The sequence below is a fragment of the Pseudophryne corroboree genome, chromosome 1, assembly GCF_028390025.1.
Source record: "Pseudophryne corroboree isolate aPseCor3 chromosome 1, aPseCor3.hap2, whole genome shotgun sequence".
Classification (NCBI taxonomy): Eukaryota; Metazoa; Chordata; class Amphibia; order Anura; family Myobatrachidae; genus Pseudophryne; species Pseudophryne corroboree.
In genome coordinates, this window is record NC_086444.1 from 727,834,791 (window position 1) to 727,852,718 (window position 17,928).

Here is a 17,928-nt window from a genome sequence, read left to right on the forward strand (position 1 = left end):
ATCAAGGTACCCCTCCTGCAACAGGGAAAGGGGTATTATTCCACACTGTTTGTGGTACCGAAGCCGGACGGCTCGGTGAGACCAATTTTAAATCTAAAATCCTTGAACACTTACATACAGAGGTTCAAATTCAAGATGGAGTCACTCAGAGCAGTGATTGCAAACCTGGAAGAAGGGGATTATATGGTGTCTCTGGACATCAAAGATGCTTATGTACATGTCCCAATTTACCCTTCTCACCAAGGGTACCTCAGGTTTGTGGTACAGAATTGTCACTATCAGTTTCAGACGCTGCCGTTTGGCTTGTCCACGGCACCCCGGGTCTTTACCAAGATAATGGCCGAAATGATGATACTCCTTCGAAGGAAGGGAGTTTTAGTTATCCCTTACTTGGACGATCTCCTGATAAGGGCAAGATCCAGGGAACAGTTGGAAGTCGGGGTAGCACTATCTCAGATAGTGTTGCGGCAGCACGGTTGGATTCTCAATATTCCAAAATCGCAGCTGATCCCGACGACACGCCTTCTATTCCTAGGGATGATCCTGGACACAGTCCAGAAAAAGGTTTTTCTCCCGGAGGAGAAAGCCAGGGAGTTATCCGAGCTAGTCAGAAATCTCCTAAAACCAGGCCAAGTCTCAGTGCATCAATGCACAAGGGTCCTGGGAAAAATGGTGGCTTCCTGCGAAGCAATCCCATTCGGCAGATTCCACGCAAGAACCTTCCAGTGGGATCTGCTAGACAAATGGTCCGGGTCGCATCTTCAGATGCATCAGCGGATAATCTTGTCACCAAAGACAAGGGTGTCTCTCCTGTGGTGGTTGCAGAGTGCTCATCTTCTAGAGGGCCGCAGATTCGGCATTCAGGACTGGGTCCTGGTGACCACGGATGCCAGCCTGAGAGGCTGGGGAGCAGTCACACAAGGAAGAAATTTCCAGGGCTTGTGGTCAAGCCTGGAGACATCACTTCACATAAATATCCTGGAGCTAAGGGCCATCTACAATGCTCTAAGCCTAGCAAGACCTCTGCTTCAAGGTCAGCCGGTGCTGATCCAGTCAGACAACATCACGGCAGTCGCCCACGTAAACAGACAGGGCGGCACAAGAAGCAGGAGGGCAATAGCAGAAGCTGCAAGGATTCTTCGCTGGGCGGAAAATCATGTGATAGCACTGTCAGCAGTGTTCATTCCGGGAGTGGACAACTGGGAAGCAGACTTCCTCAGCAGGCACGACCTCCACCCGGGAGAGTGGGGACTTCATCCAGAAGTCTTCCACATGATTGTGAACCGTTGGGAAAAACCAAAGGTGGACATAATGGCGTCCCGCCTCAACAAAAAACTAGACAGGTATTGCGCCAGGTCAAGGGACCCTCAGGCAATAGCTGTGGACGCTCTGGTAACACCATGGGTGTACCAGTCAGTGTATGTGTTCCCTCCTCTGCCTCTCATACCCAAGGTACTGAGAATTATAAGACGGAGAGGAGTAAGAACTATACTCGTGGCTCCGGATTGGCCAAGAAGGACTTGGTACCCGGAACTTCAAGAGATGCTCACAGAGGACCCGTGGCCTCTACCTCTAAGAAGGGACCTGCTCCAGCAGGGACCCTGTCTGTTCCAAGACTTACTGCGACTGCGTTTGACGGCATGGCGGTTGAACGCCGGATCCTGAAGGAAAAAGGCATTCCTGATGAAGTCATCCCTACCCTGATCAAAGCCAGGAAGGATGTAACCGCACAACATTATCACCGTATTTGGCGTAAATATGTTGCGTGGTGCGAGGCCAGGAAGGCCCCTACAGAGGAATTTCAACTGGGTCGTTTCCTGCATTTCCTGCAAACAGGACTGTCTCTGGGCCTAAAATTAGGGTCCATTAAGGTTCAAATTTCTGCCCTGTCGATTTTCTTCCAGAAAGAACTGGCTTCAGTTCCTGAAGTTCAGATGTTTGTCAAGGGGGTACTGCATATACAGCCTCCTTTTGTGCCTCCAGTGGCACCTTGGGATCTCAATGTAGTTTTGGGGTTCCTAAAATCACATTGGTTTGAACCACTCACCACTGTGGACTTAAAATATCTCACATGGAAAGTGGTAATGCTGTTGGCCCTGGCTTCGGCCAGGCGTGTGTCAGAATTGGCGGCTTTATCCTATAAAAGCCCTTACCTAATTTTTCATACGGACAGGGCAGAATTGAGGACTCGTCCTCAATTTCTCCCTAAGGTTGTTTCAGCGTTTCACCTGAACCAGCCTATTGTGGTACCTGCGGCTACTAGGGACTTGGAGGACTCCAAGTTGCTGGATGTAGTCAGGGCCCTGAAAATATATGTTTCCAGGACGGCTGGAGTCAGAAAATCTGACTCGCTGTTTATCCTGTATGCACCCAACAAGCTGGGTGCTCCTGCTTCTAAGCAGACTATTGCTCGTTGGATTTGTAGTACAATTCAGCTTGCACTTTCTGTGGCAGGCCTGCCACAGCCTAAATCTGTAAAAGCCCATTCCACAAGGAAGGTGGGCTCATCTTGGGCGGCTGCCCGAGGGGTCTCGGCTTTACAACTTTGCCGAGCAGCTACTTGGTCAGGGGCAAACACGTTTGCTAAATTCTACAAATTCGATACCCTGGCTGAGGAGGACCTGGAGTTCTCTCATTCGGTGCTGCAGAGTCATCCGCACTCTCCCGCCCGTTTGGGAGCTTTGGTATAATCCCCATGGTCCTTACGGAGTTCCCAGCATCCACTAGGACGTCAGAGAAAATAAGAATTTACTTACCGATAATTCTATTTCTCGTAGTCCGTAGTGGATGCTGGGCGCCCATCCCAAGTGCGGATTGTCTGCAATACTTGTACATAGTTGCTGTTACAAAAATCGGGTTTTTGTTGTTGTGAGCCATCTTTTCAGAGGCTCCGCTGTTATCATGCTGTTAACTGGGTTCAGATCACAGGTTGTACGGTGTGATAGGTGTGGCTGGTATGAGTCTTACCCGGGATTCAAAATCCTTCCTTATTGTGTACGCTCGTCCGGGCACAGTATCCTAACTGAGGCTTGGAGGAGGGTCATAGGGGGAGGAGCCAGTGCACACCAGGTAGTCCTAAAGCTTTACTTTTGTGCCCAGTCTCCTGCGGAGCCGCTATTCCCCATGGTCCTTACGGAGTTCCCAGCATCCACTACGAACTACGAGAAATAGAATTATCGGTAAGTAAATTCTTATTATTTCTTGTGTGCTCCAAAATTCTTATTTTGAGCTGCCTCTTGGTTTTTTCTATATATCTCTTCCCGCATTTACATTCCAACATGTATATGACATGTGTACTTAAGCAATTTAATTTCCCTTTTATCATCCAGGATTTTTGTTTGTCATGACTCCAGATCTTTTTATTATCCCTGCTTGCTAGTTTGCATATTTTACACTTATTACAGGGGAAGAAGCCCTGCAGATTACTCAACCATCCCTCTTTCTTTTTAGTTCGAGGGTTACTAGGTGCTATTATTGATTTTAGATTTTTTGTTTTACGGCATATGACCTATGGTTTATCTGGTAATATTCCCTTTAGTACTGGGTCTAGTTCTAACACCCTCTCTCTTTTTATACTTCACAAGTTCTTTTCTATCTCGGCTTCTAGATCTCGTATTTGAGGAATTTATGATATATTTACACACTAATACTTATAATCTTAAATTTACATCCAATATAAATAAACAGAAGATAGAGTTCTTAGATTTGGTTTTGGAAAGTACAAGTTGTGCAAAAGGAGACCAAGTAGTCACATACACACATATTAAGAATGTGGATTGTAACAGCTACGTCCACTTTGACAGTTGCCACCATAAAAAATGGGTATCAAACATACCGTACTCGCAGTTTATCAGACTGCGGCGTAACTGCTCGACAGTAGAAAAATATAATGAGCAAGCAGAAATATATGGGCAACGTTTTAGAGAAAAAGGCTATCCGGAACGGCTAATAGAGGACTCAAAACTGAGAGCTAGAACCGAGATAGAAAAGAACTTGTGAAGTATAAAAAGAGAGAGTCAACTAACATGTTCTGCAACATTCCATTTGTCACGACATTTACTTGGGGGGTGTTAGAACTAGACCCAGTACTAAAGGGAATATTACCAGATAAACCACAGGTCATATGCCGTAAAACAAAAAATCTAAAATCAATAATAGCACCTAGTAACCCTCGAACTAAAAAGAAAGAGGGATGGTTTAGTAATCTGCAGGGCTTCTTCCCCTGTAATAAGTGTAAAATATGCAAACTAGCAAGCAGGGATAATAAAAAGATCTGGAGTCATGACAAACAAAAATCCTGGATGATAAAAGGGAAATTAAATTGCTTAAGTACACATGTCATATACATGTTGGAATGTAAATGCGGGAAGAGATATATAGGAAAAACCAAGAGGCAGCTCAAAATAAGAATTTTGGAGCACACAAGAAATATTAATAATAAAATATTAAATCATAGTGTGCCCCGCCATTTTCAACAATGTTGTGATTCTAGGATAGAGAACTTATCATTTAAAGCAATAGAGCAAGTACACTTAGGCAATAGAGGGGGAGATATTTTAAAGCTGTTATCACCACGGGAAACTTTCTGGATCTACACGCTAGGCACACTAACCCCAGATGGACTGAATGAGGGATGCGACATCGTACCGTTTCTGTTGGACTGACTGGGAATGATTTCTGAGTGTGGTCCCTATCGTAGTTGGTGTTAGCACCCGATGGGGAGTGGCGAGCACTCATAAATCATGTCCAGTCAGAGCAGATTAGATGTAACGCTACGGTCTTCATGAGAGTCTGGGCACTAGTAGGAAGGGGATTTTAGGAGTAGGAGCACGTATATTTTAGCTTGGACTGAATAGGTACCCGTATCAGTCGTGTTTTAGTTTCTTTTTTTAGAAATGCTGTATTATTATGAAGAGAGAAAAATGTCTGTGATATATATTAATAAATGTGGTATAAATTTGTGAGCCCTAAAAACATATACTGATGGCTACAAGCGAATGCTGCCCGTTGTAAAAAGATAATTAGAAAAGCCAAATTGAAATCATGTGCGAAATTTAGAGTATAACAATTAAAGGGATGGTAGCAAGAAAGCATTGTATAGTGGCCAATCAGTTATGATTTCTGGACAGTTTTTTAAGCTATTGTAATAGTATTGGTAGAGTTTTATTGTTGTGAGTTGTTATTACTTATGTAAATTATGAGAAAGTGTTAAATGCATATGAAATCACAAAAAGGACGTTAAAAAACATTGTAATTAGTGTTAGAAATTATCCTAATGAGATTAACCAATCAGTGCAAAAAGCAATGGTTAAAGGGTGAACTTTGAGGATCCAATAACACAGCTCCTGACGAAGTCCCCAAGTGACGAAAACGCATTGGGCGTGGCTTGCATCTGCAGATGAAGTTTTGTCTCCCGTCTGATACAGAGCAGACGGTATCTCCGTGAGAAATACCCCGCTGACTGAAGGATTATACCGTGGCGGCAGTTATCGGAGAGAGTGGCTAAGTGCATTAACCTAAACTTACATGTACGTGGATATTTACATGAGTAAATTGTTACTTTTTATTATTATTCATTGGTGCGCTCTCCTTATTTTTGACAATATATATATATATATATATATATATATATACACACATCTATAAAAAAAAAAGAGCTTGGAAGCCCCTCTTTAAAAATCCTGCGTTTTCCCCAGTCTCTCTCTCCTTGCGTGAATAGATGCTGTGCACATGTGCACAGCATCTGTTCACCACTGCTACGCTAAGCAGAGCAGCAAGTGGCAAGGGTAACTGCAGCCAGTGGCAGGGGCAAATGCAACTCCCACCCCCTCACGAGGCCCACATATGGGACAACGGGGCAGTACCAAAAAAATGAGACTGTCCAGCCAAAATCAGGACAGTTAGGAGGTATGACAGCATACATATATACAGCAGACACATGCATACACACATGGCATACTCACAAACACACATAGCATACAGCACATTCAAACAATCACACACAACATACATAGCTTAGTTGCCTACCCTCCTGCATTATGCAGGAGACTCCCTGAAATAGTAGCAAACTCCCTGAATAAACCAGCAATCTCCCTCCTTGCACATTACCCCCATTAAGGGTGCAGTACGGCTGACCGGCCGTCAGGAGACCGCCGGTCAGCTTACCGACGCCGGGATCTCGGCGGGGAGGGGCGAGTGCAGCACGCCCCTTGCGGGCTCGCTGCGCTCGCCATGCTGCGGGCTCGGTGGCGACCTGTGGTCACCACGGGTTCTATTCCCACTCTATGGGTGTCGTGGACACCCACGAGTGGGAATAGTCCCTGTTGGTCGGCATGCCGACCATCGGGATAGTGAGCCGTCGGGATGGTGGAGGAGGTCATGTGACTGTCGGTCACATGTATACCACCCCCCATTAAGTAGCTGTTACATTATTGAGGGGGGGGGGGGGGGTAGGGGGGAATAAATTAGAGTTACATAAATTCAAATGGGATCATCAGTGCCATCTTCCTGCATTAGTTATAAGGCAGAGAACAAGGAAAGAAAGGTACATCTGCACACTTGAATGATCTATATTAACAATTTGATTTATTAGTAGATCAATAAAACCCCAATATACGTGTGTCTAAATTAGACTTTGAGCCTCTCTGGGGGTGCGACCCTATTACAACCAGGTATCAAAACATATAAGGAGAACTGGAAAGGCGGTTGTTGAGTTGGGTGCACAGTGTCAGTTGATTGGATTGATTGTCAAAATAAAATGTAACTTTTATTACTTATATTAATATTAAGAAGGTCCTTATTTTGGGACACATACAGCAAAATACAGAGGTTAAAAACATGACATATACAAACACATAAGTGATGTAGATAAAAAGGAAAGTATTAGACAGATTCTTAAAAAGTGGGGTCACCACAATAACTCCTTCAACTAGTATAATTATTTATGTGTGAGACAATAGCCACTCAGGATACAAACTGGGTGATGTTTCCCAGTCCTAGGTATAGTTGATATCGTATGGGGAGATTAAATGTAACCACAGATAGTGGGGTGTTTCTAATGCAGGGGTGGGGAACCTCCGGCCCGCGGGTTGTATACGGCCCGCGAAGCCGTTTGGTCCGGCCCACCACCTTGTGTCAGTGAGACACGCTGCCGCTCAGTCCGGCGGCAGCGTGTCTCAGCTGTCAGAACAGGGAGACAGAGGAAAGCGCGGCTGTCGAGTGGGAGTCGGGATCGGCGGCGTGTAGTACTTCAAACCAGCTGCCGGTCCGTGAGCCAATCGGAGCTCGCGGACCGGCAGCCAATCAGGAGCCGCGGCTGCCGGTCCGCGAGCTCTGATTGGCTCTCGAACCGGCGGCTGATTTGAAGTACTACACGCCGCCGCTTTCACCCGACAGCCGCGCTCTCCTCCGTCCACGGTAAGCAGCAGGGAGAGGGGAGGGCATCTGTATACCTGGCACTGTGGGGGCATCTGTATATCTGGCACTGCGGGGGGCATCTGTATACCTGGCACTGTGGGGGCATCTGTATATCTGGCACTGCGGGGGGCATCTGTATACCTGGCACTGTGGGGGCATCTGTATACCTGGCACTGCGGGGGGCATCTGTATACCTGGCACTGTGCGGGCATCTGTATACCTGACACTGTGGGGGCATCTGTATATCTGGCACTGCGGGGGCATCTGTATACCTGGCACTGTGGGGGCATCTGTATACCTGGCACTGTGGGGGCATCTGTATACCTGGCACTGTGAGGGGCATCTGTATACCTGGCACTGTGAGGGGCATCTGTATACCTGGCAATGTGAGGGGCATTTGTATACCTGGCACTGTGAGGGGCATTTGTATACCTGGCACTGTGAGGGGCATCTGTATACCTGGCACTGTGGGGGCATCTGTATACCTGGCACTGTGGGGGCATCTGTATACCTGGCATTGTGGGGGCATCTGTATACCTGGCATTGTGGGGGCATCTGTATACCTGGCATTGTGGGGCATCTGTATACCTGGCACTGTGGGGACATCTGTATACCTGGCACTGTGGGGGGCATTTGTATACCTGGCACTGTGGGGGCAATTGTGGATCTGGCACCGCACTATTGGGGGCATATGTGTATCACGTCCCATTTTAACTGGCCACACCCATTTTTTTGGCGCGTGCGCGCCTCCTGCGCGCACACACAGTACCTCTAAGGGGCAGACCTACTGGGGGGCAGGGTAATTTTTTAAGTTGAGAATTTTTGTATGGCCCCCGAAGGATTTTATAAATATCCAAATGGCCCTCGGTAGAAAAAAGGTTCCCCACCCCTGTTCTAATGGGACACTGCCTCGTGTGCGTGTCCACTTCTGCCACTCCCCTTTGACAAAATCTACACTGGCTCCCATTCTCCTACAGAATCCTCTTCAAACTCCTCACCCTCACATACAATGCCATCTCTAATTCCACTGCTCCCTACATCTCCAACCTCCTCTCCCTTCATACACCCTCCCGCCCACTATGGTCGGGTGACGACCGTCGCCTCTCCTCTGCCTTGGTCACTGCTTCCCATGCACGAGTTCAGGATTTTGCCCGTGCTGCACCCCTTCAGTGGAATGCGCTCCCCCGCTCCATTAGACTCTCCCCGACCTTGCAAAGCTTCAAACGGGCACTGAAAACCCACCTATTTATCAAAGCGTACCCCTCCAATGCATAACCTAGTCCTTAGGCTGCTCCTCCATCCCCCTGCCCCATGCCTTGGACATCGCTGCTTTGCTCGCATACCACCATCAGGCTTCTACCTGCTTGCTTGCACCTCATGTCATCTGTCTGTTGCCCCTCCTTACTAGATTGTTAGCTCTTCAGAGCAGGGCCCTCTTTCCTCTTGTCTAAGCCCTCTTCTTGACACATTTCACTTAGCGACCATCTTTACCTGCTTTTTCTCGTGCTGGTAAATGGTCCCTCTCTATCTATGCCGCCAGCCCCAAGTAGTACAATGATTACTCCTTCTCTACTTACATCTAAGCTGTATTATGTTTTGAGAATTGTAGTGCTCTTTGTTACCTGCACTCCATTTTTGTTATTTATTTACTGTTATGCTAAGTTTTGTCTCCCTGTACTGTCCTATGTATGGCGCTGCGAAACACTTGTGGCGCCTTATAAATAAAATGTAATAATAATAATAATAATATATGATACAATCCGGGCCTCTTTCCCACCTAGTAATAATATGCCAGTGAGTTACTCTTGAATAGAGAACATTGACTACAATGGTACTGATGGTTGAGACATACAATATGTATTGTGCCACTGGTGCCTTATATTACAGAATGCTGTATATCTCCTTTCGTACTGCTTCTGGATGAATTAATAACAGTGAACATATATAAGTGTTTGTCAAAGATTAACAGTGACAAGTACTGGGGTGCTCACACAATATTAATGTGTAGGGCACTCGCATGGATAATTCAAACTTATATGTCTTGAGAATAAGATGTATAGATTGATGAAAGAATGTCTGTATGGATATTGAACATCCCCCCTTGTAATAAGTCTAGGGTAATCAGGATATACCCCGTATATTAATGGAGTCAATTGGAAGATGTACTGAGATACTACAGTAATGATTTTTTACAAATATAGGCACAGAGTGAATGTATTTCAGTCCACATTTGTTTAGGAGTAAAGGGAAAGATGTTGCAAATTGTCCTAGGACTGATATAACAAAAGGCAACAATTGTTGCAGTACTGATTCATGCAAAGGAAAGAGGATATGCAAGAATATTGCTTCACTGATATGTTTGGTATTCACGGATCATACACATGTGTACCTATTGAAAGAATATTGCTTTCATTATAAGTGTATAGTACACTATCATAGCGGAACATACGCGTGTGCACCTCTTAAAAGGTTAATCACTTGTATTTTTTAGGTATACAAATGTGTGCTCCATATAGAGAAGTCCACTAAGGGCGTCCAAATTGTTGAAAGAGAAAAATAATAATGAATAATATATATTTGAACAGTGTTCCTAACACCCTTAGAGGTCATTTGTCCCTATTATAAAGTAATGGGTCCCCTATGTGGGGATTATGCAGATAATAAATACCACTGCTGACTCTAATGACCCCTAGGATATAATATAACTCTAAACCAATGCTTGTAATACAATTCCTGATTCCTATAGTTTTATTATAGGCAGTGCAATGGTTACTAAGCACAGAGTAGTTGCGGCATGGATAACGGTAATCGGGTAGTCCACAGATGTATGCTGTTCAGAGAAGCGAGTAATTGCTACCTCTGTTTACAGCAATAACCTAGGGTAATCCCCTGTGCTGCTATCTTTGGTGGTGGTTTGTCTGATTTCATAAACTCATACACACAGCCTGCTGAGCGAATCCTAATTGCTGAATGCTAAGGCTCTATAGCAGTGATTTTCAACCTTTTTAAACCCGTGGCACACTGAATAAGATTTTAAAATTGCCAAGGCACACCATCAGTTTTTTTAATCAAATATAATAACAAATCTCAGCATATATTGGCCCACACTGTAATAAAACTAATGCTTGCACCCTCACTGTAATAAAAAAAAATTGGTCCCTACATTAATAAAGAACTTTGGCCACCAGAAGTAAAAAAGCACATCAGTCCCTGCAGTAATAAAACACCTTGACCCCCACAGTAATGCCACACACTGCTCCCCATAGTAATTCCACTCATTGGCCTCACCCCCCCCCCAGTAATCCTGCAAACAGTCCCCCCATATTATTCCACATATATCCTCCTCCCCAGCAATTTCACACACAGCCCCCCCCCTAGTAATTCCACACATACTGTAGCCTGCCTCCAACCCCCTCCCCCCATGTAATACCACACACAGCCTGCACCCCCCAGTAATAACACACACAGCCCCCACCCCCAGTAATAACACACACAGCCTGCCTCCCTCTCTCCTTCCCAGTAATTGCACACATTATTTTCATTTAACCTGCTGCTGTACACACAAAAATCTCTACCTCGTCTGTTGTGCGGGCAGCGCATAACGCTGAGCAGGGACTGAGACTCCGGCAGCAGCAGGCGGGCGGCAGGGCTACGTGACGTGCGTGACCTATGAGTCACGCACATCACCATAGGTCTGCCTGCGGAAGAGGACAGCGCTGCTTGCGGAAGAGGACAGCCCTGCCCGAGACAGCAAGTGATGGCAGCGGCTGCCGGGCAGGTTCCTCTGACAGGCGGCGGGCATTTCCGGCGGGTGATGGCAGCGGTATCTCTGGTGGGCAGCGGCACACCTGGCAACCGCTCGCGGCACACTTGTGTGCCGCGGCACAGCGGTTGAAAAACGCTGCTCTATAGAAATCAGTGCTGGTGCTGGTAAGAACATCACTTACTATTGCACAGAATACAACATTGCTATACAATTTCAAGGAGTGTGGTGGCCCACTAACAAGCCGACATGCATGTTTCGCTGTACGGGCAGCTTTAACGAGACCTTCCCTTTACTCCTAAACAAATGTGGACTGAAATACATTCACTCTGTGCCTATATTTGTAAACAATCATTACTGTAGTATCTCAGTACATCTTCCAATTGACTCCATTAATATACGGGTTATATCCTGATTACCCTAGACTTATTACATGGGGGGATGTTCAATATCCATACAGACATTCTTTCATCAATCTATACATCTTATTCTCAAGACATATAAGTTTGTATTATCCATGCGAGTGCCCTACACATTAATATTGTGTGAGCACCCCAGTACTTGTCACTGTTAATCTTTGACAAACACTTATATATGTTCACTGTTATTAATTTATCCAGAAGCAGTACGAAAGGAGATATACAGCATTCTGTAATATAAGGCACCAGTGGCACAATACATATTGTATGTCTCAACCATCAGTACCATTGTAGTCAATGTTCTCTATTCAAGAGTAACTCACTGGCATATTATTACTAGGTGGGAAAGAGGCCCGAATTGTATCATATATTCCACCGTATCCACGCACCAGAGGCAGTGTCCCATTAGAAACACCCCACTATCTGTGGTTACATTTAATCTCCCCATACGATATCAACTATACCTAGGACTGGGAAGCATTACCCAGTTTGTATCCTGAGTGGCTATTGCCTCACACATAAATAATTATACTAGTTGCAGGAGTTATTGTGGTGACCCCACTTTTTAAGAATCTGTCTCACACTTTCCTTTTTTTCTACATCACTTATGTGTTTGTATATGTCATGTTTTTAACCTCTATATTTTGCTGAATGTGTCCCAAGATAAGGACCTTCTTAATATTAATATAAGTAATAAAAGTTACGTTTTATTTTGACAGTCAATCCAATCAATTGACACTGTGCACCCAACTCAACAACCGCCTTTCCAGTTCTCCTTATATAGTTAGTTATAAGTCACAATGATCCCTAGGGCTACATAAAGGTTAAATAAGGTTTCGCATGGCCTCTTACCGTATATGGAATCTCTTGTAAAACACAAATACACAAACAAATCCTGAAAAATATCAGTGTATTTTCTTTAACAAGCAGATCTTAATAACATTGGGGTTTATTTACATTTGGATGTAAGACATTTTTATGACACGCCTCTCACATGTAGCAGTACACATGTTGGATTCTGGTAGCAGATGGCTTGTGTGAGCAGAGCTGTTGCTGCTGGGCATACCCAGGATCAGCTCCCACGGCCATCTATATCATGGCCAATGAAGAGATGGAGACTAGGCTGTTTCCGGCTCTGAAAAAAACGTGCTCCATCAGTGGGTGTCCTTTTTACTCAGCCCCCCCCCCCACACACACACACACACACACACACACTTTGTGTGCTACTGATACTAGTGCCAAAAAACTGCCCAAGATAATCTATTACAGATCCTCTGGTAAATTTACTAATATGGGAGTTCTATTTAAGATGGGATGTTGCCCATAGCAACCAATCAGATTCTACTTCTCATTTATCTAGCACCTTCTACAAAATAATACCTGGGATCTGATTGGTTGCTATGGGCGACTTCCAATCTTAAATAGAACTCCCATCTTAGTAAATTTACCCCCCAGTCTTTATACTTGATTATTGCCATTTTCATTACTTTTTTACTTCGCTTCTATATCAGAATCAGCTTTATTGGCCAGGTGTACTTATGTACACTAGGAATTTTTTGTGGTACAATGCATTCGCAAGCAGCAACATGAAGGAGGAATACATAGCAATAAGAAGGGGGGAAAACGTAGCATACATTACAAACATTACACGTATGAGTTCATACTGCACATTGTAACTGTACAATAGACTCAACATATTAGACATATAATACATGTAAGACTAAAAACGAAGGCAGCTTGGCAGAGCAGCACAGCGGCAGCCATCCGCGTTACCAACTAGAATTCAAACAATGCACATAATACAGAAGATTTAAGTAATACATCAAAAGATAAACCACACAGACAATAAAAAAAAAAAAAAAACCTTGAGCACACAGAAAGCATAATGCATGATTGGTGTAGGCATTTTGGGCATAACCTCCAAGGGTTGTGCATTCCACCCTCACAAGGTACCAGGTGCGGCAGGGTGGAATAGGAGTATACTATACTCTGCATGGAAAGATCCAAATGAAGCACACCCTGCCCACGGAGGAGCCGTCCGAGGCACACATTAGTGCAAGCATTCACATAAATGTATAAATATGCTAGCTGAATACCCATGCTTCGCTACAGAATTCCAAGTATAATCACAAAGAGTTGAAAAGTGCTGGTATTTATGCAAATGTAATACTGATTTTAAAATAGGCTCACTGGTAGCATCAAAGTGCCCTTCCACAGTGTCAGATTAAGGGGGGGCAGGGGGTAAGTACCCCGGGTCCCTCTTTCTAAGGGGGGTCCCTGGCCGGAGCTGCGGTCCATGGATGAATCTGCCTGTCTCCATGCTGCACCACCAGCATCAGCACTTCGAGCAGCAGCGTGAGCTGCTGGGAGTGCTGCTGCCTATGGCGGAGCCTGGAGAGATGCCTTCAGTAGAATCTGTGCCCGCATGCTCTCCCTCCGTGCAGCACCAGTGTGTGATTACGGCGCTGCGCAACTGACAATGGGGGATGAGACATCATGATGTCAGGCCACAAAAAGAACGCAAAGAGAAGCGGGACATGTGAGGTGGCTGGACGGACTCTGAAGAGGCCTGTCAGCGCTCCAGAGATCACTTAGTAATGGTATGTAACTGAGGAGAAGAGGGTGGGTGGGGGGGGAGAATAATTAAATAGATTATTAATATGTGTATATATATATATATATATGGAAAAAAAGGGATTCAGGAGAATGCGCCCATAGTGTAAATCCGATTTATTTTTTAAAACATTTCAAATGTACGGTCCCGGCTTCTGGACACAGCGGTTGATGCACCAGCCTTGTGTATCTCTTTTACGTACAAACTGGCCCAAAGTGTGGGTCTAAAAAGGTATTATTACATCTATACCTGTAACTTGGTTCTATTTGAAATGTTTTAAAAAATAAATCGGATTTACACTATGGGCGCATTCTCCTGAATCCCTTTTTTTCCAGAAATTTGCTCAAGGAGTCCTGAGTGTTTTTGGAGAAGTGCAGCGGTGGTGGTTCACCAGTGTTAACAGCCCAGGTGTGGAATCACCTGGGGACTGCAAACCATTTAATTAAAGACTGACCAGCGCACCTGTACACCGTTCTTTGCCCAATATATATATATATATATATATATACATACACATCATTAAATATTTTTTATAATATTATAAGCTATTAAATATGATTAAATATGTGACAGGGCTTATTAAATATTTAAGGCATGGATGGAAAATTAAATATTTATTAGGTGTGGGGAACATTAACCATAAAAAAGTGAGCGGGTCATTATTATATAAGAACAATAGAATATATACGTGTGTGTCTATCTATCTATCTATCTATCTATCTATCTATCTATCTAATGTTTCACATCTATCTAATGTTTCACATCTATCTATCTATCTATCTATCTATCTATCTATCTATCTATCTATCTATCTATCTTATCTATCTATCTATTTATCATCTATCGATCTAATGTTTCTCATCTATCTATCTATCTGTCTTTCTATCTACCTAATGTTTCACATCTATCTGTCTATCTATCTATCTATCTATCTATCTATCTATCTATCTATCTAATGTTTCTCATCAATCTGTTTAGCTAATGTTTCTCATCTATCTGTCTGTCTATTGGGCCCTACACATCACATGACCCGCCGCCGAGCTGCCTGACAGCCGATACGGCAGATGGGCGACCCGGCGGCGGGGGGAGAGGAGTGACAGGGGGAGTGAAGTTTCTTCACTCCCCCCATCAACTGGCTCCATAGCAGTGCATTCTAATATGAACAAGATTGTCCATATTGGCTTGCATGCATAAGCGACCTGGCACCAATGATGAATGAGCGCGGGGCCGCGCATCGTTCGTCGTTGATGCCTACACACTGAAAGATATGAATGAGTTCTCATTTATTAACTAAATATATGAGGACCTGCCACAGGGGGGAGGAGGCACAGCCAAGGGGATGCGGTACTGACATGAAGGGAGGGGCCCTCCTGTCTTAAGGGCCCTGGGCCCCCTGAGGCTTAATCCAGCCCTGCCCTTCCATGAAACCACCCGAGATCACACCAAAACAATAAACAGGTTTTATTGTACGGGAATCTGTATTGTTTGTGTCTTTTTTTCTGGACAATGGGATATACCTAAAGTTAACTGGTTAGTTTCTCACAGAAGATTAGCAATTAGACTTACAACAGGACATGCTCTGCCAATCTTTGTCAGGCCTCATTTTCCGGGCGGGCCTTCCCCGAATTTATGCTGTCAAAAGGCTGGTGCTGAGGAGAATAATCCGCCTCCTTCTCTGCCCCGTCCCGCTTCTGATGTTGCCCTCCTCAGTGCTGTAAATGCTGGAACGACAGGTCAAGCATTTATTTTAAATATGTATGGTATGCAGGGATAGGCTGACTCCATTCCAAAGGGTCTCCTTGCTTAGCTTCTCACTCTCTTTAGGGCTCCTCCTTTGAGGTAAAAAGGTAAAGTTTTTCACACAACACTTAAGGTGACTGGGAGAGCTTGTCAGTACCCTTTGTACAGTAGATAAGCAGTTGCTGACTATCGAGCTTTCCTTTAATGCATTTAAGAAGGCAAATACCACTGACTCATCACAAAATCTCCTGAACCATAAGACTGCACTTCCTTGCCAGTGACAGTTTAAAGCAACTTAAGCAAAGTTTGACAGTATTGTGTCCTCCCCTCTTGGTATCACCGGCACCATGCATTCTTTATAACCCCGGCTGGATGGTCTGTCTTATCTCTCCTCTGGGAAAATTATCTCCCCCTCTTAATCCCTTCTTAGTGGGTGCCTTACTCACAAAAGCAAGCTACTGTCCAAATTTCAAGTTCCTAGTCCTTATGGTTCAGGATATTTTATGATGAGTCAGTGGTATTTGCCTTTTATACAGTATACTGTATATAGATTTACTAAACAATAAACAAGGCAATCTCTTGACTGAAGGACAGAGCTTGTCTTCCAGTCACATTTTATAGGATTTTTTTTTTAACATTACCATGGTAACGTGATTATGGAAAGTGTAAACTCTTTTTTATTTTAGATTCCTTCAAGAAAGAAGACTGTAGAATTACATTCTGCCTTCAGGAGGGACAGTTCAAAAAGGTCCAGTTATGCTTTTTCTCATACTGAGGGATATGGAAGGATTATAACTAAAGGCGGCTTTTTGCAAAAGACTCATATTCAGCAGAAAGACCAGGAGAAGAGTTGTATGAATAATGGAAAGTAAATACACAGTGCCATATTATCCTGTCTTCACCATGCTGCATTCATGATTTTCTATGACTATAATAAAGGTTGCTTTTCTTTCATTCTATATAGAAAGTAAAAAAATAATAATACATAGCTGTTATTTTTGCTTATTCCTAGCACTTCATCAAGAAGGGAGGGATCAAATAAAACTGCAGGGCTAAGCGCAGAGGGGTTTATTTACTAAGAATCGTGGTTGGTTGAGAATGCATTCTTAGGTATATTTGACCAATTTTCACAACACTAACATTTACCAACGCTAAACACAGGTTAACATACACGATTCTGTATGCAAAACATAGGTGAATACCAAAATACAACTAAATATACCATCAAAATAACTCAAGTACTTTCAATAGAAAACAAAACAGCAAATTTAGCAAGATTCATTCTTTTTGAAACACGCCTGCATGTGGCCCAAACCGGTTCAGTATGATTTAAAGGTGGCCAGGATCTCAGCCATCACTATTCCAACAGCTGGGCAAGTGCAAAGAGTCCCCTTGTGGACTTGGTGGCTCTCTGCTCTTGACACATGTTTTATTCCCACTCTATGGGTGTCGTGGACACCCAAGAGTGGGAATAGTCCTGTTGCGCTGGTATTCTGGATGCCAGCATTGGCAACTATTGGGATTCTGTCATTGGTATCCTGAATGCCGGGATCCAGACAGCCAGCAAATTAAATGTATACCGCCCATACATGCACTAATATACACTTTACAAACACACTACCTTCTCTGCAGTGAGTTTGCATGTCTTCTCATGTGTTTTAACTAGAGATGGGTGGGCTTGGTTCTCCGAGAACCGAACCCTCCCGAGCATCCCGTTCCGAGCCAGAATCCGAGTCCGGCTCAGGACTTCCTGCCAGACTCAGAAACCAGAACAAGGCAAAACGTCATCATCCAGCTGTTAGATTCTCGCGGGTCTTGGATTCCATATAAACAGCTGTGCGTTGCCGTCATTTTCCCTTCAGATTTGGAGTCATGGAGACTGACCTCTGTCTCCCTGTGGGTGGTGGCATCAGTTGGGGTCAGTATGTGCTCTCTAGGGGTGCTGTTCCTTTCACTGTTGGGTACCTGTGCTGTTA

At 44.3% G+C, this 17,928-nt stretch overlaps 1 protein-coding gene across 1 annotated transcript in view; it reads left to right on the forward strand.

Moving 5' to 3' along the window:
• LOC135046821 (phospholipid-transporting ATPase IK-like) overlaps positions 1-16,936 on the forward strand; it is a 1,701,102-nt gene extending 1,684,166 nt beyond the window's left edge. The window contains exon 28 of the mRNA XM_063955407.1: positions 16,639-16,936. Within this exon, the coding sequence (XP_063811477.1) occupies positions 16,639-16,824 (186 nt within the window). The 3' untranslated portion in view covers positions 16,825-16,936. The remainder of the gene's footprint in view (positions 1-16,638) is intronic.
• The last annotated feature ends 992 nt before the right edge of the window (positions 16,937-17,928 follow it).